This window comes from Mixophyes fleayi, chromosome 8 (assembly GCF_038048845.1).
Source record: "Mixophyes fleayi isolate aMixFle1 chromosome 8, aMixFle1.hap1, whole genome shotgun sequence".
Taxonomy (NCBI): domain Eukaryota; kingdom Metazoa; phylum Chordata; class Amphibia; order Anura; family Limnodynastidae; genus Mixophyes; species Mixophyes fleayi.
In genome coordinates this window covers 139,234,836-139,258,225 of record NC_134409.1, presented here as the reverse complement: position 1 = coordinate 139,258,225, position 23,390 = coordinate 139,234,836, and the positions used below count along the sequence as shown (strand labels likewise).

General features: G+C 46.4%; 1 protein-coding gene across 1 annotated transcript; it reads left to right on the top strand.

Annotated features, from left to right (window-relative positions):
- The first annotated feature begins 30 nt into the window (after positions 1 to 30).
- TWF2 (twinfilin actin binding protein 2) lies at positions 31 to 20,663 on the top strand. Its single transcript, XM_075183796.1, has 9 exons — positions 31 to 140; positions 7,654 to 7,731; positions 12,947 to 13,125; positions 14,094 to 14,189; positions 15,199 to 15,303; positions 15,400 to 15,525; positions 16,747 to 16,897; positions 17,481 to 17,602; positions 19,661 to 20,663. Exons 1-9 carry the CDS (start codon positions 116 to 118, stop codon positions 19,826 to 19,828), a joined length of 1,050 nt encoding a protein of 349 aa, XP_075039897.1. The 5' UTR covers positions 31 to 115; the 3' UTR covers positions 19,829 to 20,663.
- Positions 20,664 to 23,390: the final 2,727 nt, after the last annotated feature.

Below are 23,390 nucleotides of genomic sequence, written 5' to 3'. Positions count from 1 at the left end.
TTTTAGTAAAAGATTCTCTCGCCGCACTCCCCGTGTAGCCCCGCCCCCCGAGCAACCGGCCCCGCCCCCACATCGCAGCCAGTGTGAGCCGCTCCCTGATCCCGGCTGTCACAGCATGGCGCACCAGACCGGCATCCACGGTACGTACCCCCTGCCCGGGTCACCTGAGAGAGAGAGGGAGGGAGGTGTCCCCACAGCCAGGGGCCAGAGAGAAAGTGTGAGAGGGAGGGACCCCACAGCCAGGGGCCAGAGAGAGGGGTGTCCCCACAGCCAGGGGCCAGAGAGAGGGGTGTCCCCACAGCCAGGGGCCAGAGAGAGAGCGTGAGAGGGAGGGACCCCACAGCCAGGGGCTAGAGAGGGAGGGGCCCCAAAGCCAGGGGCCAGAGAGAGTGAGAGAGGGAGGGTCTCCACAGCCAGGGGCCAGAGAGAGTGAGGGGTTTCCCCACAGCCAGGGGCCAGAGAGAGAGTGTGAGAGGGAGGGACCCCACAGCCAGGGGCCAGAGAGAGAGTGTGAGAGGGAGGGACCCCACAGCCAGGGGCCAGAGAGAGGGAGGGTCTCCACAGCCAGGGGCCAGAGAGAGTGAGGGGTTTCCCCACAGCCAGGGGCCAGAGAGAGTGAGAGAGGAAGGACCCCACAGCCAGGGGCCAGAGAGAGTGAGAGAGGAAGGACCCCACAGCCAGGGGCCAGAGAGAGTGAGGGGTGTCCCCACAGCCAGGGGCTAGAGACAGTGAGAGAGGGAGGGTCCCCAAACCAGGGGCCAGAGAGATGGGGGAGCCATTACATTACAGCCAGGGACCCAAAATACAGGCCCTGGTATCAAGTGGGGTTAAGTGGCTTGTCCCTAGTGTGCATGTATGTGTATATGTGTGTGTATATATATATATATATAATTTCGGTAACCCGCAGAGGGGACCAGTGCAAGGGTTCGGCTGTGTCATAGATCTTGGTCATATTTTACCCAGCAGACCTGTAATCCCCTCTCTCCTGTGGCCATAGTGTGTATATAGTTTAAATGAACATATGTATGAGTAATAATGTGCCCACTTATTAGTGTCAGGCGGAACCTTTCTATACACTCTCTTTAGCTGCAGACAGCAGCAGTGTAAGCGCTGAGCATGTACCAGACGAGCAGTGATGAGTTCTTTTTACCTGCACACGGGGCTGACGCTAATGTTAGGTGAACCTAGGGGGCTTGTGGTAAGGGGGTGTCTACAACATTGGCTGAGTGACGTAATAATAATCCTCATCCAGTGTAATTAATGTCCCCCAGGGTCCTCGCACACATAGGAGAAGCAGCCGCAGTTTCTTGCATGTGAAGCTGCTGATCCTCACACGCTCCCGGTCTGAGGAGCACCGCTTGCTGCCCCTGCTGAGGTAATAAGCAGTTGGTGTGGAGGTGCCACATCCGAGGGGGGGGAGGGCAATGCGTAGGGTGCCCCAGGACTTGTGCCGACCCATGAGCAGTGTATGCACAGAGCACGTGTCACACGAGCACTGATATGCTCTCTATACCTGCACACGTGCAGTGACTTGCTGTGTCTACACTGCTGCAGAGATTACAGGGGGATTGCTGGCTGGTGACGGGGGTGAGTGCAGTACATGGCTGTGGCTTCCAATCTTTTGCCAACCTGCCACATAGGATATTGTATTTTTTTTATTTTATTTTTAATGACCGACCTGAATTAAGAGGTGCTAATTTTAGGAAAGCCCCCCCCCCCCCTCCTCATTTTACATCTTGTCTCCATGTACCAGGTGGGTGAATGTTCTTCCCCAGGGATTTCAACTATCTGTGCCAATTAATTCAGCCAAGTAGTGAGCGAGTGATCTGATAGGACAATAGCCGCCAGCAGCCAATCAGACGCAGCTTCTACGTTACAGTATTGTGATAAAAGTAAAATGATTATATGTTCTGGGAGACGGATGAAATCTTAACCATTTTGATCTTAAATGACACCATAGGACATATCGTCAGGACGGCTGTGTGAGCCGCAGGTCAGAGGACAGTGCTGGGAAATCATTTATACAGCATATTAAGAGATAAATGCTATAATGTGACATGGGGACTCGCTGAGTATATTGCGTCCAGATTTTGGGTTTAGAACGTTGTATTTTTCCCAACTCTGCTTTCTGAAACTTACATCTCCCCATTATAATGTAATGTTTAAATGCCACATTCTTGTATAGAAGGTGGTATAACTACAGATCCCAGCATGCTCTCCCCAGGCTGCCTACTTCTAATTGCACAACTGTTTTGGTACTTGCCATGTGTGAATGCGGTTATTCACTGGAGCACACAACGTACGTTACATAGTTTTCTCTTTGTGTTGCTGCCTGATACTCTGGCCACTGGGACATGCTGAAACTTGTCACTTTGGGACGAGATTACGCTCTATTCCTCTGGCAGATACTGCTGGCCAATCCGTTCTGCCAAAACACACACGAGTGTAGGGTGTGAGCCTGCACTCACGGGGACACACATTTCTCAATAGAGTCTAAATATTGGCAACTGTGCCCTATATCCACTTAGTTTCAGCAGCTGAAGGAAGCAAAGATGTTTGTAGTCCAACGTCCCTAGTTTGAACCCTCATCCTTTCATTCTGCCTAATTGTTGCTTCTTTAGAACCTCTTGTCGTTTCCTATTTGATTTCAGCCCTTTGATATATAGTTTAACCCAGATCTAAGTAGAACGCTCTGTCTGAGTCTGTCCTACAGGCCCCGACTTAGAGACCGTGTTCCCCAAAGACTTTGATCATCTTAGTTCAGCTTAAGCTGTTGGTTTGTGCAGCGTAATTTCATGTGTTTTTCTGAACCTTTTCTGTGCATATTAATATCATACCGGACGTTACAGAGGCTTAGAGCTGGGTCCTGTTGTATAATAACGTGGGCAGATTGCTCTTGTCCATATGTCCCACATCTGTTGGATGCAGATCCAAATATAGCTGTAGAAGTAATGGAGCACCGTCCCGGCAGAGATTAGCAGATATTAACACGTTTAGTCATCGTTATGTCTCTTATATGTGTATTTATATCTTAGTGGTCATTGACGCTTCCCTACAGCCGGTGACTTCAGCAGTTATTTGTCATGATCCCTGTTGTCCTGCCAGTGTGGTGGGAATGGATCAGACCGAGTGCTAGCTAGGGCCGGTACTCACACTCTGTGCAGTATGTAATATCTGTCATGCTGGACATTGACTTTCACTTCAGTTATCTGCATGTAATTCAGCTACATCACAAACCCTGTGTATTGCACAAGTCCCTCTTCCCTTTGTCACTAAAATTAGCCGCTGACGGGAAATGCTACATACAGAGCACAATATATTTAATAAGGGTAGAGAGGACCCTGCTTCTGGAGCTTACAATCTAGTGAGGGTGCCGTTGAGAAGCGTGATTGTGACTTAGGTTGGGATCTGGTATTTGTGCCCAGTGGGTCAGGGGGTATTCCCATATTACTCCTCACACCTATAGCTGAGGATCCCTGGCATTGGTTGGTATCAGTCATCCAGGATCAGATCAGCACATTGTCCGGTGCCATCTCATTCACATCAGTCTGTGCCCCATTGGAGCTTACAGTCTAAATCCCCTAATATAGACACCCACACAGACATAGACAGACAGAGAGAGAGAGCGCGACTAGGGTCAATTTTTGATAGCAGCCAATTAACCTGCCAGTATGTTTTTGGAGTGTGGGAGGAAACTGGAGCACCCGGAGGAAACCCATGTAAACACAGGGAGAACATACAAACTCCACACAGATAAGGCCGTGGTCAGGAATCGAACTCATGACCCCAGTGCTGTGAGGCAGAAGTGCTAACCACTGAGCCACTGTGCTGCTAACAGTGGCCTAGTGGAAATGTCTATGGAAAACATGAAGGCTGGTGACTGAAATATCATTGGTAGTGAAGACAATGTGACCTGCGGGCGCTGACATATCGAATGAACCACTATCGGGACCTGCACCAGCTCTGTGTAGCTGTAGTAATGCAAACCCTGGCTGCTTTGTGAGGGCTATTGGTACTGGTATAGTGTGTGGGGTTTTGGCTCCTGGTGTAGTTGTGGTATATGGGTACATGTGACTGATATAGGGGTACTGGTATAGTGTGTGGGGTTATGGCTCCTGGTGTAATGTGGGTATATTGGTACATGTGACTGATATAGGGGTATTGGTACTGGGGTAATATAGGGTTGTCAGTACTGGTATTATATGGAGGATGGGTATCGGATATGTCTGATATTCTGTATGTTCCATTGTGAGCCCCCTGCAGACCCTCGTTACCCCCCTGGTATTACATTGATAGATACAATCCATGTGACTACATTTACTAGGACAGTATTTGGTCAGGTGCCGTAGTGATGATTACTGGTAATCCGAGTCCTTATCACAGGATGGTTTGTGTATCGCTGGGATCACTATGTGAGGTAACGTGATTATGTACAATACATCTCCCAGCGGCTGTTTCATCACCTCTGCGATGCTTTATACTAACAGCTGCTACACAATCACCAGGATATAATGTCTCTGCTTCTACAGCAATAAGACTCCGTGTTGTGATCACTGTGTCGGCTCCGTCCTGTATGTGGGAAACTCGTTTGGTGATTTCATCAGTGATCATTTCATGAGGTAAATGTCGCAGAAACACATATTTTAGTCATAGGGGTTTGTTGAAAAACCTGTAATAATAATCTTGAGTTTCCTCCACACGTTGGCGTCGGCCGGTTATTGTACTGAACCAATATGGGGGCTGTCAATCCACTAGGAGCTAGTGACGTCACTGAGACATGAGGCACTTTGTGACTCGTGCCTCGGTAATGTCAATGGTTCTTGGTGTATTAATTGGTTGCGTTCAGGAAAATAATGGTTCATCCCAAAGATTTGCTGCCTCTGCCGTGTAGGTGACGGAACACGTTAATAACGTGTCAGAAGTCGGTGTCAGATTATTACATGTGGAGGCAGAACACGCTGGAAATACGTCCTTACATGGACGTCATCCACCTGATAATAACACTAGGCATTGACGCCGAGGTGAATATATAGCTCGGTCCTCGCCCATTGGAGCTTACAATCTAACTTCTCTACCACACACACTAGAGATAGTTATATCTGTGGCCAAATAACCTACCAGTCTGTTTTTGGACTATGGGTTGAAATGGACATGGGGAGAACATACAAACTCCACACAGATAGGGCCCTGGTCGGAGTTGAACCCATGACCCCAGTGCAGTGAGGTAGCAATGCTCACCACTATTTTGATGTTATTTAGTATTTTATTCAAATTTTCCTCTTTACAATGTTTCTATCTGTGGAAATATACTGAAGTATAGCAGAGCTTGGTTCTCTGACCATTGTGGAACTACAAGTCCCAGAGTGCTCTGCCAGCCTATTTAGCTCACAGCATCTGGCAGTGCATGCTGGGAGATGTAGTTCCACTAAAGCTGGAGAGAGACTAATTGTCTGATATAAACTGTGAAATGGGCTCTTAAAGCTTCTAAAATTCTAAATAACTTACTAAGAAGTGTTTTCCAGTTACCAGCGCTCACGTTGCTGGAGGATCATGTGGGATGTTTGCTGCACGACAGAGTTGCTATTTATAAAGTAAATGATTCGTACTTGCATCAGATGATGTAACGGAGGCTCCATAGTGTTCAGTTATTACACATCTATCTCACCCACGTCCTGTGTTGTATGCAGCTTGTCAGTGTTTAATATATACCAGCTTCTCCTCTCTATGTTCCTTCAGCCACGCTGTTATATCATCAGGAAGATCAGTTTTATTGCCCTGGGGTAAAACCCAAAGCTTTTACAGGCACTTTCGCTATGTTATTGTGTTCTTTGCGGAGCCCGCTTGATTTACTATAGGACAGAGAACAGACAAATGGAGAAATATTGTATTTTATCCAGTTATGTTCATGTGTGGTACATCTCTGTAACCTGCGCTATATTCCTTATAAGTCGTCTTTTGTTTCATATATATATAAGGTATAAAGCCACATCAGGGTTTTACGCCAGTACTGAAGCATCTTGTAAAGCTATTGATATAATTCAAGATTTGTAACCGTATTTTGCAATAGCTGATGTTATCCTATAACAGCCCATAATCATAATACTACTATTAGTTCATGTGTCCCACTAATATAATTTATCATTTTAAAACTCATTAAGAACTCTGAAGCAGTTTCTTCTCTTTTAGTCTGCGGTAGAGAGTAGTTATTCTGTAAAAGACACAGATGAATAACATCATGACATTGCTACAAACCATTTGTATGCAGACACCAGTACTTGAGAGTCTGCGTTTGTTAAAGGACCACTAAACGCCAAACCTGAAATGTTCGTATATGACCCATGAAGGGAAAATATTTTGGTCGGTCTTACCTACGTTAGTGTTCCCCTTCAGCTCTGTTATAAAGTAAAATAAGCTGAAATTACCGTAATTTCAGTTACTATGAATCCACCAATCCACACACTGCATGTTTTCAAAACAAGGCTGACAGTCTATCAGTGTGTCTGTGTCTGTTCTGGTACAGAAGCTCCTCCCTCCTACAATGTCAACCGACTGTGGACAAGTGACAGACATTGGATACATCTAGCTTTGCATGAATGCTCCAGTTATTTCATGTCTATTATTTATCTCTGTAATAACAGCCGCCTTCTATATATTAATGTCAAATAATGGATTTACTTCCTCTTTAGGATATTTTGTGTGTATATTTTATAATCTGCAGTATGTTGTCACAGTGTTGACCTTGTCTGTTTATCATCCGACCTTGTTACCTGTCCACGGCCTCTAGTTAGTGTGGGATTTGCAGCGTGTTGTTTAGAGGTCTCTGTGTAGGTTGTACAGACATAAAGGGAGGGATTTGCAGGGTGGGTGTCTTAGTGGTTAGCACTTCTGCCTTACAGCACTGGGGTCCTGAGTTCGATTCCCGACCATGCCCTTATCTATGTGGAGTTTTTATGTTCTCCCCGTGTTTGCGTGAGTTTCCTCCGATACTCCAAAAACATACCTGAAGGTTAATGGGCTGCTATCAAATTGACCCTAGTCTCTGTCTGTCTGTGTGTGTATGTTAGGGAATTTAGATTGTAAGCTCCTATGGGACAGGGACTGATGTGAGTTCTTTGTACAGCGCTGCGGAATTAGTGGCGCTATATAAATAGCTGATGATGATGTGTCATAAGTTATTACAAGTGCCTGTGCCCAGGGTCACCTTCTATGAGTCATAGACAATTTCCATGTACAGAACCCCAATGTCATTAATGTGAGGTGTTTAAATGCCGGGATGGTATCTGTAAGGTGGCATTAATAAAGGGAGTCTTGGCAATTACCGTCTGTTTTACACGTTGCCCTCTGCCCCTTAGGTGACACTACACAAACATTTCCCTCTTCATCTCCTATTTATTCCCTCTTCAAAGGAAAGCTGAGTATTAAACGAGGCTGTCACTAGCCCCCCTCCCTTCCAGACAGGCTGTGGGCTATTTTTGGGAGGTTTTGCTGTCAGGATTGTGATCCAGTTTAGCACATGTCCTCATCCAGTTATTCCCTATGTGTCGCTGATCCTCAGCAGACGTCTTGAAAGTTTCCCCTCCAGTCCCTGCTCCGAGGCTTCTTCTGTAGCCACGTTGTACAGCTGAGTGACCGGCATGTTCTTACTTCTTGTAGCAACACCGGAACTGAAGGATTTCTTTGCGAAGGCTCGGAATGGATCTATCCGGCTCATAAAAGTGGTCATCGAAGATGGTGAGTTGTGGCTTCGGATGGATGGAGAGGGCGCGGGGAAATTGGGGGATGTGAAACCTTGGTATATATATTTATTAATAGGTTTTGGAAAGTATATGACATTAAACAGGCTGATAACTGCCTTATAAGCACCAAAGCTAAGAAATAACATTATATGGTAACGTATATATTTGAGTATTTGAACCTAAGAAATTTAGAGTATTTAATTAAATTTAACATAAAATATGTAATGTTATCCCAAGTGAGTAACATAGATAATCTCCATGATTATATATAGAGACGCTTCACCATCTTCACAAGTATACTGAATGCTTATATATATATAATTAGAGGTTTTTAGTGATAAAACAATTAAACCTTTCAAATAGGAAAAAAATGCTACTGATTGTGTAACAAGTAACAAGATGGTTACTAAATAGCCCAATTGTTTTTCACTTAATGTAACTATTATATTCAAAGATAAAAATCTATCTTCCAGTGATAATGTGCGATGCCGCATAACAGATACTTATTCCATCCATAATAATATTCTGTCATAACCCAATGTAACTTATATTTAACTTGTTACATTCTTGCTCCACATTCCTATTACCCACTAATCTCTCATGTTTCCTTTCTGACAACACCCGAACATTTGTAACAGAAATGTAAAATTATAGGTCGACCTAGGTAGTAAAAGTGTGTCCTGTAGAAGAGGTGACGGGAAACAGAGACTGTCCAGCTGTGGAACTACAAGTACGAGCAAGCTGAATCTTGCAGAGTGTGCTGGGACTTGTAGTTCATCAGCCATTGGCGTAGCCACAATTTGTCTGGTGCCTGCATCATGTCCTTGTCTTGCTGATGACTTCGGGGAACAGTTATTATGTAGGAGAACGATCTGCGTCTCATGTAAATGGAAACTAAAATCTACATATTTCACTTTTCCTGCCGGCCATAAGGTGTAGATGGTTCTACCCAGAGGTCCGAGTGGGGGGTGTACGATATATATCGCCCCTTCTCCTACTGCCTCCATTGTAAACCTCACATTCCAGTCACTTCCATTACAGTTTTCATACCACTATTTCTAACTTTCCACTTGGACCACTGCTACCTGCAGCAGCTAGTGTCTGTGAGCCTTTGGTGTGTACATGTGTTTACTGCTGGGACAGCAGCTGACCTGTGGACACCTGGCTTCGCTTTCAGAGTCACTGCAGGGCACACAGACAAGGACTTATCACCGACGTGCCGTATCCCAGGGTCATCCAACACCTCTAAGGGAAAGGGAGCACACTGACCCCATCACATGACCTCTGCTGTGTGTGATTAAAGGATTCCTGAAAACCTGACCTGTTAGGGAGCACCTACCTCTCATAGGGAGCACCTACCTCTCGTAGGGAGCACCTACCTCTCGTAGGGAGCACCTACCTCTCGTAGGGAGCACCTACCTCTCATAGGGAGCACCTACCTCTCGTAGGGAGCACCTACCTCTCGTAGGGAGCACCTACCTCGTAGGGAGCACCTACCTCTCATAGGGAGCACCTACCTCTCATAGGGAGCACCTACCTCTCATAGGGAGCACCTACCTCTCGTGGACAGGCGATACGTGACCCACATTCATCTCAGACCGTGGTAAGACAGCGTGGCGGGGGGGGCAGAACACTACAGGTCTGTTACTGGGGTAAATAAGAGCCGGGGGGGACTGGCTACAAAGCAGAGCCAAGAACCAGGTCATGGAAAATGTTTTGGAGGCCGTCTGGAATGTGCGAGCTTAGAATAGCTGAGAGAGATAAACACATTGGCCAATGTTACATAGAGACACAGGGCTGTCACTGCTCTGGTATAAACTAATATGATATATACCCAGCTCGGGAGGGGGAGGTTGGCCAATATCTGCGCCCATATTAGATTTACATCCAGCTGATCGCTGTCACATGTTGTTGGCACTACAGGGGTTCAGTGACCGGAAGTGTCTGTCATAAATCTCTAAATGGGGATAATCATCACTTTATTTTCTATGTCGGAGGTTTATCAGCCTCTGCTACAATTTTAAAAATATCAAAAAATGGAACTGATACAAAAATAAGTTACAGTATGTTTGTTTCTGTTTTTATGATATGAGGTTTATCGGATACTCTGCACGGAGGGCTCGTTCACATCATACTGCACTTTTATTGTGTTTTCACATGTTAATACACACACGAAAATCCCATTAAAATAGGTCAAATAAAAGTCGTGGTCTCATTCCTACTATTGTGTTCTTACCTTTGAAATTCTGTTTTAAAAATGTGTGGAAAATGTTATAAAAGCTATTTAATAAAATGCACTTTATTATCATGTATTTTTACCCATCTTAGCAGTGGATGTATAAGAACAGGCCGAGCAAGGTGTGCCTGGGGGATGTGGGGTCGGTATATAGGGGACAATGGTGTGATTGGGGGATGTGCGGTTGGTATATAGGGGACGATGGTGTGACTGGGGGATGTGGGGTCGGTATATAGGGGACGATGGTGTGATTGGGGGATGTGGGGTCGGTATATAGGGGGCGATGGTGTGATTGGGGGATGTGCGGTCGCTATATAGGGGATGATGGTGTGATTGGGGGATGTGCGGTTGGTATATAGGGGACGATGGTGTGATTGGGGGATGTGGGGTCGGTATATAGGGGGCGATGGTGTGATTGGGGGATGTGCGGTCGCTATATAGGGGACGATGGTGTGATTGGGGGATGTGTGGTTGGTATATAGGGGACGATGGTGTGATTGGGGGATGTGTGGTTGGTATATAGGGGACGATGGTGTGATTGGGGGATGTGGGGTCGGTATATAGGGGACAATGGTGTGACTGGGGGATGTGCGGTTGGTATATAGGGGACGATGGTGTGATTGGGGGATGTGCGGTTGGTATATAGGGGACGATGGTGTGATTGGGGGATGTGGGGTCGGTATATAGGGGACAATGGTGTGACTGGGGGATGTGCGGTTGGTATATAGGGGACGATGGTGTGATTGGGGGATGTGCGGTCGGTATATAGGGGACGATGGTGTGATTGGGGCATGTGGGGTCGGTATATAGGGGGCGATGGTGTGATTGGGGCATGTGGGGTCGGTATATAGGGGGCGATGGTGTGATTGGGGGATGTGGGGTCAGTATATAGGGGATGATGGTGTGATTGGGGGATGTGCGGTCGCTATATAGGGGATGATGGTGTGATTGGGGGATGTGGGGTCGGTATATAGGGGACGATAGTGTGATTGGGGGATGTGGGGTCAGTATATAGTGGGTGATGGTGTGATTGGGGGATGTGGGGTCAGTATATAGGGGGCGATGGTGTGATTGGGGGATGTTCGTCGCTATATAGGGGATGATGGTGTGATTGGGGGATGTGGGGTCGGTATATAGGGGGCGATGGTGTGATTGGGGGATGTGGGGTCGCTATATAGGGGATGATGGTGTGATTGGGGGATGTGGGGTCGGTATATAGGGGGCGATGGTGTGATTGGGGGATGTGGGGTCGGTATATAGGGGGCGATGGTGTGATTGGGGGATGTGGGGTCGGTATATAGGGGACGATGGTGTGATTGGGGGATGTGGGGTCGGTATATAGGGGACAATGGTGTGATTGGGGGATGTGGGGTCGGTATATAGGGGACAATGGTGTGATTGGGGGATGTGGGGTCAGTATATAGGGGACGATGGTGTGATTGGGGGATGTGCGGTCGCTATAAAGGGGACGATGGTGTGATTGGGGGATGTGGGGTCGATATATAGGGGGTGATGGTGTGATTGGGGCATGTGGGGTCGCTATATAGGGGGCGATGGTGTGATTGGGGGATGTGGGGTCGCTATATAGGGGATGATGTTGTGATTGGGGCATGTGGGGTCGCTATATAGGGGGCGATGGTGTGATTGGGGGATGTGGGGTCGCTATATAGGGGATGATGGTGTGATTGGGGCATGTGGGGTCGCTATATAGGGGGCGATGGTGTGATTGGGGGATGTGGGGTCGGTATATAGGGGACGATGGTGTGATTGGGGGATGTGGGGTCGGTATATAGGAGACGATGGTGTGATTGGGGGATGTGGGGTCGGTATATAGGGGACGATGGTGTGATTGGGGGATGTGGGGTCGGTATATAGGGGACGATGGTGTGATTGGGGGATGTGGGGTCGGTATATAGGGGACGATGGTGTGATTGGGGGATGTGGGGTCGGTATATAGGGGATGATGGTGTGATTGGGGGATGTGGGGTCGGTATATAGGGGGCGATGGTGTGATTGGGGGATGTGGGGTCGGTATATAGGGGGCGATGGTGTGATTGGGGGATGTGGGGTCGGTATATAGGGGGCGATGGTGTGATTGGGGGATGTGCGGTCGCTATATAGGGGACGATGGTGTGATTGGGGGATGTGGGGTCGGTATATAGGGGACGATGGTGTGATTGGGGGATGTGGGGTCACTATATAGGGGATGATGGTGTGATTGGGGGATGTGGGGTCGGTATATAGGGGGCGATGGTGTGATTGGGGGATGTGGGGTCGGTATATAGGGGGCAATGGTGTGATTGGGGGATGTGGGGTCGGTATATAGGGGGCGATGGTGTGATTGGGGGATGTGGGGTCGGTATATAGGGGACAATGGTGTGATTGGGGGACGTGCGGTCGCTATATAGGGGACGATGGTGTGATTGGGGGATGTGGGGTCGCTATATAGGGGACGATGGTGTGATTGGGGGATGTGGGGTCGGTATATAGGGGGCGATGGTGTGATTGGGGGATGTGGGGTCGGTATATAGGGGGCGATGGTGTGATTGGGGGATGTGGGGTCGGTATATAGGGGGCGATGGTGTGATTGGGGGATGTGGGGTCGGTATATAGGGGACAATGGTGTGATTGGGGGATGTGGGGTCGGTATATAGGGGATGATGGTGTGATTGGGGGATGTGGGGTCGGTATATAGGGGGCGATGGTGTGATTGGGGGATGTGGGGTCGGTATATAGGGGGCGATGGTGTGATTGGGGGATGTGGGGTCGGTATATAGTGGACAATGGTGTGATTGGGGGATGTGCGGTCGCTATATAGGGGATGATGGTGTGATTGGGGGATGTGGGGTCGCTATATAGGGGGCGATGGTGTGATTGGGGGAAGTGCGGTCGGTATATAGGGAGCGATGCTGTGGGTAGGTGATATGATGATGAAATACACTGGATTCATTGTTTCTGTCCTTCTGGTCTGCAGAGCAGCTGGTGTTGGGAGCTCACAAGGAGCTGAGACTGACCTGGGACCAAGACTACGATACCCTGGTCCTCCCTCTGCTGGAGGAGACTCAGCCATGTTATATCCTGTACCGTCTTGACAGCCAGAACGCTCAGGGATATGAATGGCTCTTCTTGTCATGGTCACCTGATCATTCTCCGGTATGACGCAAGAGTCCTTGTTTTCCTTAGTCACATGTTTATTCCTGTTATCCAATACCAGGCCTCTTTCTAACATATCTAACAGACCTAACAGACCTCGGGATATAAATCTGTCCCTTTATGGTTTATCCTTGTATGACCAACTCCCAAGTAGCAGCGCAGTGGTGGTCTGATAGGCACAAGGTGAAGGCGTTGCGCTGAAGTCTACATCTTTAACGGGCCTCATATATTACAAGCCTCTAATCTTACTATGTAGCAGAAGAGGTGACACATGCTAGAGTAATGCGAACTGATTGGAGGACTCCTAATTCCTCCTGAATAGTAAATTAGAATAATTAAAGAGACTGTACATTCAGGCATTTTCTTTGTCTAATTTTCTAGCACAGTGAATGCAGATACTAGACAACGTTTTATGTTCTACCTCTGTGCACACTCCAGAGATGTGTTTCTTCCACCCTTTGTTATATTTTTGGGTCCCTTCAGTACCTGGACACACTCCTAATGATGTCATACTTTGTCCCCAATGTCGCCACACACATCCCTTGGCACTAGGTCACCCCCATAGGCTGTTGTATTATGAGAGGATTATTACATCTCAATAAGATTGACAGGAAATCTCTGGGAGGAGTTAAAGGGATTATGGGGAAGTGAAACAATGGCATCTCTACTGAATGGTGAGCGCTGCAACCAGACTTACTAGCAGCATCATAGAAACATAGTGAAGCCCAATATGTTGTTTTATAAATTCGTCCTTTAATATTTACATTAAATAAATGCAATGGGAAACTAGGGTCATCTAGTACTTCAGTTTAGTTGTAGACTCTTTATTGGGAATTGCGCAGTGACCACATGAGATTGTACGGAGCGGTGTTGACCTTTGAGAGATTACCCGACATGGGTTCTGCAGCAGAGCGAGTCTGTCCGTCTGTGACTGATCCTAATCTAAGCGCTCTGTGTCCTGCTGACAGGTGCGGCTGAAGATGTTGTACGCGGCAACAAGGGCGACCGTCAAGAAAGAGTTCGGAGGTGGGCACATTAAGGATGAATTGTTTGGAACACTAAAGGTCAGTCTGATTTCTGATCATATTGAAAACATGTTACGGGTTATTTAGTGGCACTGTGTGTTAAGATGTTTTCTTCTAACCACCAAGCCTGGATGACATCAAAATTGTATGTGTTTAGGGTTTGATTTAATACTCAATACTGCGTCCATAATTACATCACAGAGTAGGCTAACGAGCTGTAGACGAATGCAATAAAAGATCCGCTAAATTCTCAGCCTCGTCTTAAATATTCCTGTATGTGGCTGTCATAGGAACACAATAGTTCCATATTCCGGTTAGTGAGAGGAGGTCAGTATTGTCTCTGATTGTATGACGCTGTGGAATATGTTGGCACCATATATTATTGTTTATTTATAGAGCACTATCGATTACACTGAGCTGTGGTCGTTCACATCAGTCCCTGCCCCATTTGAGCTTACAGTCTATATTCCCCAACACACACAGTAGTGTTACTTAAGCTAGCGTGTGGGAGGAAACATGGAGAACATACAAACTCCACACAGATAAGCCCCTGGTCAAGAATCAAACTCATGACCCCACTTTTGCCCCCATATAAATGATAATAAAACTATAGTAAAGAGATCACTTCTGCCTTACAGAACTGGGGTCATGAGTTCAATTCCCAACCATGGCCTTATCTGTGTGGAGTTTGTATGTTCTCCCCGTGTTTGCGTGGGTTTCCTCCGGGTGCTCCGGTTTCCTCCCACACTCCAAAAAAAAACAAAACATACTGGTAGGTTAATTGGCTGCTATCAAAATTGACCTTAGTCTCTCTCTCGCTCTGTCTGTGTATGTTAGGGAATTTAGACTGTAAGCTCCATGGGGCAGAAACTGATGTGAATGAGTTCTCTGTACAGCGCTGCGGAATCTGTGGCGCTATATAAATAAATGGTGATGATGATGATGATGATCATAAGCCCAGTTTGGACATGTAGCTACATATAGTCAGTTGTGGTTATAAAGACAGATCGCTGTTTCCTTGAAGTAATTGTACCCTCCTGTGTGGCAGGAAGACATTGCCCTTAGCGGGTACCAAAGACATGTGTCGTCCTGCGCTGCTCCAGCGCCACTCACTGCTGCCGAGAGGGAACTGCAGCAAATCAAGATAAACGAGGTGAGAGGCACGATGAACCGTGGTCCGTGACTGTGGGGGGAAGGGGGGGTCTGGGGGTGTCCGCTCCTTCCCTGACATCTGGTGTCTCTTCCCCAGGTAAAAACGGAGATCAGCGTGGAGAGCAAGCAGCAGACTCTGCAAGGTCTGTTCTTTCCTCTAAGACCAGAGGCCGAGGAGGCCGTTCAGCTATTGAAGCAGAAGAAGATCAACTACATACAGCTGGTAGGTCACACAGCATCCACATTATACATTGTTAGAAGGTCACATTGACATATGTTGTGTAGTCTTTAATATAGTTAAGCTCTTCAGCATAATTATTTATAAAAAGTACTTATATATTATCATTTGTCGTGATGTTCGTACAGCCTGCAGTACATGTCTACAGCCTGCAGGTGTCACTATTTCCAGTGATGAGGATTAGACTGTGAATAGAATTCTGCACTGATCTCAGTACAGCTGTATTTTATTATTGGGGATTACGGGAAATACAAAGTGTCACTTAAAGCCTAAGAGGTGCTGCGTCAGAGGCTCCCTGCTAGGGAGAGACCCCGGCAGCCCTGAAGGGAACGGTAGAGGTCCTGGTTATATGTAAGTAGTGAGAATGTACTAAATACAGCAAATGATCGTGGGCACCACCAAAGTACTGTTGTTGAGTGAGGGGGGGGATTTAGTCTAATTTATATTTATAGTAGACGACCCCATAAAACATTTCTTCTACTTCAGCACACAGACACGGACTAACCCGTGGAGGGCCCAGCAGGAGGTAACAGTGGTTGCTGAGGGAACCCCCAAATATCAGGGTGTCCTCGGTATCTGCAGTATGCAGGACTGCCCGTGGCAGAGGGTAAAGGGGGAAGCCCCTCCGAGGCTGTCTGTCACCGGGGGTCCACAGCACAATGACGTGACAGATCAGGGAGAACAATATGAGGCCTGTCTGGAATGCTGTACGTTTGTGTATGATACCATATTCCGGTTAGATATTAAGATACTAACCGCAATATTTTCCTTTACTGAATTGTGCGTAGACCGGGAAGGTAACTGTCTGTTACATAGTTGTGTCATCCCTCTGTACTAGCTATGGGCGATCCTCAGGTCGTCCCTTTTCCTGCTTCCTGTAATTTTTGGACTTCCAGGTCTGGTCAGACATCCCCGAATGTTTGAATCCCCAAATGTGCCCATATAAGCGTCTGTATTGACTGCCAGCTAGGTCTATGTTAGACATATTTGGCCACAAGTCAAGAGACTGCAGATCCCGATCACTAACTGATGGGAACTCATAAGATGTGGGTCAGGACGACCGGTAAATTCAGCCTGGCTGCGCTAATGATGTCCTGTCTCATCGTGCCTTACGTTTGTGTGTAGTCAGCCTCACAATTAGTCAGTGACTGATCTAAACCATATTTGCTCTGTCTTAGCTGATAATTGCCCCCTCTTGTTATTTAGAAACTGGATCTAGAGAAGGAGACCATTGATCTAGTACATACAAAGCACACGGATATCCAAGACCTGCCGTCGAGGGTCCCCAAGGACACAGCCCGCTACCATTTCTTCCTCTACAAACACTCCCATGAAGGAGACTACCTGGAGTCTGTGGGTAAGATTCTTGTCCTGATTTTCTGGGCAGTTTCTCAAGATTTGCCTTTAAACACATTGCTGTCAAAGTCGCCGAATATCAGCGAGTTGCAAAAAGCGCTGTTTAAATACATTTATCACCTGGAGTGAAATATATACAATTCCATGAACCTATGGATGCATTAAATGCCCCCAAGCCCTTGTTTACATGCTCCACAACAGAAACCCACCATAGAACTTGTCCTAATCGCCAGGTTTTAATCCCTATTGTTAAATGGATTCATATGTCTCTGAGTGAGGAGCGCAGACCAGGTATAATGCGACATCTGTGTAAGATTAATAAGGGGGCTCTTCTCCTCTGTATTCCAAGCAGATATAGTTTTACTTGGCTCTGTACAAACGGGTTTTCAAGGCAGTCGAGCATGTTATGTATTTTTGCCCCCCCTCCCCCTGAGACAAGTGATTTTTCCAAGGAACCTACAATGGGATTTGAACCTGGGCCTAAAGCAAATCTGTCATTGTCAGTGCATTTACCCAATGAGTCGATATTTCTGCCTTCATAAAGCTGTGATGTTTGGAATGACTGAGTCTCTACTTATTTCCAGTCTTCATCTACTCCATGCCGGGCTACAAATGTGGTATAAAGGAGCGCATGCTGTACTCCAGCTGCAAGAACCGACTTCTGGAGTCTGTGGAGCAGGATTTCCAGCTGGACATTGCAAAGAAGGTAACAAGTCCTTTCCTCTGATCCTCCCCTGACCTCTCCCTTTCCCTCCTCTCTCGTGTGTCCAGCTGTCCCTCCGCCATCTCCTCCAGCACTTTCTCAAACTCAACACTTCAAGAGCCGTTCTTCCTTCTCTCCACCTCTCCCTCAACGGTGACAACACAACGCTGTCCTCTGTTTCTCATGTCCTCTACCTGGTTGTCATTCTCATCCTAATCTCCTTCCAAACCTCTCGCTTCAACTTTTGAAACATCGCCCTTCCTTACCCTAGACCAAACCTCTTAGCCACACTTCCATTACCATTCGCCTAGACTACTGCAACCACCTCCTGTCTGGCCTCCCTCTAACCCGCCGCTCACCTCTCCAATCCATCTTCACCGCTGCCGCTAGACTGATTTTCCTCTGGCCGCACTGCTTCCTCCTCCCATCTGTGCCAATCGCTGCACTGGTTCCCTGTTCCCCGTATAATGCATTTCAGACTTCTCATCTACAAAGCCCTCAGCCTAGATCTTTACTCTCATCTCTCTCCACACTGCTTCCCAACCCTCTCTGCTCTGCCAATGACCGAGGCCTCACCTCCCCGCTCATGATCACGTCACCTCCACGACTTCTCCCGTGCTGCCCCGCATCTATAGAACTCAGTCCCATGTACAGTCAGACTATCCACCAGCTTCCAGTGCTTCAGCCGCTCTCTAAAATCCCATCGAAGCCAACTACCCCATCGCCTTACACCTCCCCACACCCTCTCGTGTCAGCCCCTTCCCTCTAGATCGTAAGCTCTCACAAGCAGAGCCCTCCTTGTATTCCTGCCTGTACCTTCTTGTCCGTACCTCCTGCATGTGTTCTGCATCACCTGTTATTACGTCTTGTGCCCTGGACGCCGTTCTCCAGCTTTCAGGCTGCCTTATGCTTGTCTGCTCCCAGTCAGTGGGTGGCTGGAACAGGACAATGCTACACTGGATACTTCAGAGTCTATAGAATTAAGTATTAAAAGTAAACAGAATATTGAAATAAAGAAAAAAGTTCTGCTCCTCCTGGGTCCTCGCATTCTCTGTTTTGGACATATATGTTCTCGACAGCCGGTATAATGGGTTTTGTGCACTTTGATTGTTTGAAACCTCTTCTGTGTCTGTGGTGGTCTAGCCGGGCTAGTGCTGCGTCCACGGCGTGTAGTAAGGTCATTAGCCTGATCACATGCAGGTCCTGGGCTGATGGAACCATTCGTGGGTCAGCTGATCACCCCGACAATAGGGATTAGCCATCCTGATTTTGGATGTTTTACTGGTTGATTTGCTGGTCCTTAGAACGAGCAGTGTCCAGAGTAGACCAGACGGCTCCTGCAGCCAACGTGGGCGTAAAAACTGGAATGTTTATTCTTCTGCTGATTCTTTAACAGAGTAGAAAAACGTACGTTGCCCTCACTATAGGATGCACTGTCCCTATAGATCAGGGTCATAGTTATTCCATATGTTGCCCTCACTATAGGATGCACTGTCCTTATAGATCAGGGTCATAGTTATTCCATACGTTGCCCTCACTATAGGATGCACTGTCCTTATAGATCAGGGTCATAGTTATTCCATACGTTGCCCTCACTATAGGATGCACTGTCCTTATAGATCAGGGTCATAGTTATTCCATACGTTGCCCTCACTATAGGATGCACTGTCCCTATAGATCAGGGTCATAGTTATTCCATACGTTGCTCTCACTATAGGATGCACTGTCCTTATAGATCAGGGTCATAGTTATTCCATATGTTGCCCTCACTATAGGATGCACTGTCCCTATAGATCAGGGTCATAGTTATTCCATACGTTGCCCTCACTATAGGATGCACTGTCCTTATAGATCAGGGTCATAGTTATTCCATATGTTGCCTTCACTATAGGATGCACTGTCCCTATAGATCAGGGTCATAGTTATTCCATATGTTGCCCTCACTATAGGTTTGTGTGTCCCTATAGAACAGATTCGGCAGAATATATTAGAACAGAACAGTGCTCAGTATTTACACCATGATGGATCCTATATTAATACAAATGTGTTTTTCTTTCTCAGGTTGAAATTGAGGAAGGGTCTGAACTTACTTCCGAGTTTCTCTATGACGAAGTCCACCCCAAACAACACGCCTTCAAACAGGCTTTTGCCAAACCCAAAGGACCTGCAGGGAAACGAGGACAGAAGCGTCTGATTAAAGGGCCTGGTGAGAACGGAGAGGACAGTTAAACAGGCGATTTACCTCCTAGTCTGGGCCTTCCACATATTGCCAGGATGGACCTGTATAAAGGACGGAAACCTCCGTGATTCTTTCAAGACAAATTGAGTGGGTGTTAGGGCCCCGGGGACCCTCCCTCCTCATCCTCTTTAGTTGTGGCTTGTTACACGGATATGGTCCGGATAATTCTTCCTGTCCTTTTTTTTCTTCTTTTATTTCTAACATTTTGCTTTTGTCTTCGCCAGAATGATGTGAGCCCTGGTGACCATCTTCCCTTGCGCATAGATTTCGTGGCTATCCTTCCAATGTTCCACGTTTTGATGTACTAGGGGTTACAGGTTACGTTTTGCTTACATACACCCAATGCCACTGCCGTGATCTCAGCCGCTTGAATCAATCTGGATACAATGAAGCAGAAGTGATGCAATTAGGAGTATTTAATGACTTTTATACTCTTTATGTAGTGCTGTTATTAGCTGCCTGTGTAATTACGTTACTGTTTTTACCTTTGGAATTGGGCAACAGGCATCTAGTGTTACTTTTCGAGAAATTGGTTAAGACTCAAACAGAAGAAGTTTATCATCCAAGGTGTCGGCAGCTCTGGAGTCATACAATACCCATGAGAAATTGGCCCAAACGGATAGAACGGTTTCCTGGTTCTGCTTCCATCTAATGCTAACTGCCAGATGTTTCAACGCTGCTGATGTCATCCCAGACGGTTCCTGGAGATGGTTTACATTCCAGACAAAAGCATTATCAAAGACCAGAGTCTACCTTGGAAATCAAATTATTTCACCCTAGCTCTGTATTTTCTATACAAAATAAATAAAAAATACTTTGTTTTTACGTACCGCTTGCCTTGTTATTCCCTATTGGTGGTGGGATGATATAGAAGCTGCTGATCTCTGACGTACACCGATCAGCCACAACATTAAAACTGCCTAATATTATGTAGCTCCCCCTCGTTCTGTCAAAACAGCTCTGACCTGTCAGGGCATGGACTCCACAAGACCTCTGAGGGTGTCCTGTTGTATCTGGCACCAAGACATTGGCAGCAGATCCTGGAAGTTGCGAGGCTGATTGGTGTACGTCACGTCTTCAGCCACATAGACGTCGAACTAATATTTTATCCATAAGTAAAGTCCCGTCCGGAGAGTGAAATTTATTTGCCATGAAAATAGTAGAATAACTGTTCAGTTTTACCAAATTGTAACACCCAAATAAAGATTCACCAAGAATTACAATTCTATTGTGCTAAGGGGACACATTTGTTTGCAATCAGTAATGTTTGGAAGTAAAACTATTTTGGATACAGTGTAAAATTTCCAGCTATGTCGCCAGCATGGAAAGACCGATTCCTGTGGACAACGACTCATCGTATGTGTGATCGTTCCATTGCTTCACCCATCTAAGGACAAAAACTCACCCCAACCACTGGAAACGTTTGCAGTAACCAGGGTCTAATACAGCCATATTTCCTGCAACACAGACCAATATTCAGGAGCGTATAAAGTGTTCCTCCATTCCCGTCCCTTTACATCTGGAGATGGACCGATGCTTATCTGCGCCATTGTTATACATGGGGGCAAAAGAATTGCGTTTGGAGGGAGAAAAACAACTGATATTTAGCAGAGCATGGAACAGAGAAGGAAATAAAGCCGTCTACGCGCCGTCGCCGTGAGACGCCCAGTGACCTGGTAAAGCCGCCGCCATGAGGAGCCCAGTGACCTGGTAAAGCCGCCGCCATGAGGAGCCCAGTGACCTGGTAAAGCCGCCGCCGAGAGTCGCCCAGTGACCTGGTAAAGCCGCCGCCGAGAGTCGCCCAGTGACCTGGTAAAGCCGCCTGCGTCTGATGCCCGATACTGATCCTATTGCAAGTGATAGGGTCGTTATTTTGCATATTGGTCAATGTGTTCAGAAGGATTCTAATAACTGGTTCAATTTGGCCATTGATCTCAGCCTTCGGGCTGACATTAAATACTATTAAGTAATACAAGGCTAAGTGTGGTTTCATAAGCTTTAATCAAGCAGCAGTCATGGGAAAGATAACAAAAGCCAACCGTCAAACAACAATGTCAGCGATTATGACCTAAGTATCAAACATTCCTAATGATCAGTCACCAGTAATTGCCTGGAATCCTAGAAGATGATTGATTGAGATGCTGTAATGGTTTCTGTAATACGTGCTTCCATGTGTATAACGCGCCTTCCGAGGCAGCCACGGAACACGTACAGTTTCGATATGACGCATCTCTTTCAATACCTGGTTAATCTAAGATTATATGGATGCTGTCAACAAGCCACGTGTTAAATGTTCTTGATTGTGCTTAAGTAAATCGGCAGGTTCTTGAGAGCCACTTACCTTTCTATAACTTAGGCGGAGGACACATTTTTTCCTTGTCCCCCCCCCCCCCCACATCCCACCCCCCATTGTTTAACTTGTGCAAACATACAAATTGTGCAATCAGGAGGGGTGAACCTGTTTCTCCTGTAATAGTGGCAGTAGTCTAAGCATATGCTATATAAAGGTAACCGTGATAAGGAAGTGAGGGGGAAAATAATAGTTAACCAGAAAACAAAATGTAAAAAAACAAAGTAAGAAAATGTCCCCCCCCCCTCCCCACTATCTGCTGATCAGTCCTGGACTTGGGTGGAAGTCTGTACTTAGATCACATTAATATATTCAATGCAATAGATCCACTTCTACTGTGTCCCTCTTATTGGGTGTGATTGTATAGATTTGTATACAGAAGCTGGGTGGCACAGTAGTTGGCATTGCTGCTTGAGGTCATGAGTTTGACTCTGACCAGGGGCCCTAGTTGTGTAGAGTTTGTATGTTCTCATGTTGCGTGGGCTCAGTTTCCTCCCATAGTCAAAAAACATAGTATGTTAATTGGCTATTAAAATGAACCCTAGTGTGTGTTTGGTATTAGGGAATTTAGACTGTAATCTGTCCTATATACTGACCCCACATCCCCCCAATCACACCTTCCTCCCTGTCCTGTGTGTGTGTTAGGGAATTTAGACTGTAAGCTCCAATGAGGCAGGGCCTGGATACATTTTCTCCATACACTGCTGCCTAATATAATTGGTGCTATTTAAATAAACAATGATTAGATCTAGTGCCTCTATCTAGATCTGTAACTTTATACAAAATACCCCCCCCCCATTATCTGGTAATGCCTCTGATTTTTGGAGTATACTTCACTTCCTTAGACTTTGTTAAATATGAACTGGCTGAAGTATCCATAGATTCTGCCTGAAAACCATTGTCCTAACGGGAACTTTAAAATCACTCGGTAATTACAGCTTTCAAATAAGCAATCGATCAGATTCTGGAAATTAATTTGCAACACCTGTAATTATGTTTCCACAGCCGCACACCCAGCAAACGTGTTCCACAAATTAATATTAAAATAATTAACTTATATATTACTGTTCTATTATGTTGGACTAAGGCACCAGCATTGAGCATTGTGTATAAATCTCTTTATATCTGATAATACAAACTTATAACCTGACCTGTTTAGGTTTATGTGAAACATGTTACATGAAGTAATTCTGGATTTGTAG

Coding starts and splice junctions, on each gene's coding strand:
- TWF2 (XM_075183796.1), top strand. CDS start 116: ATGGCGCACCAGACCGGCATCCACG. Junction 7,732..12,946: donor AAAAGTGGTCATCGAAGATG/GTGAGTTGTGGC, acceptor TCTGGTCTGCAG/AGCAGCTGGTGTTGGGAGCT. Junction 15,526..16,746: donor AGATCAACTACATACAGCTG/GTAGGTCACACA, acceptor CTTGTTATTTAG/AAACTGGATCTAGAGAAGGA.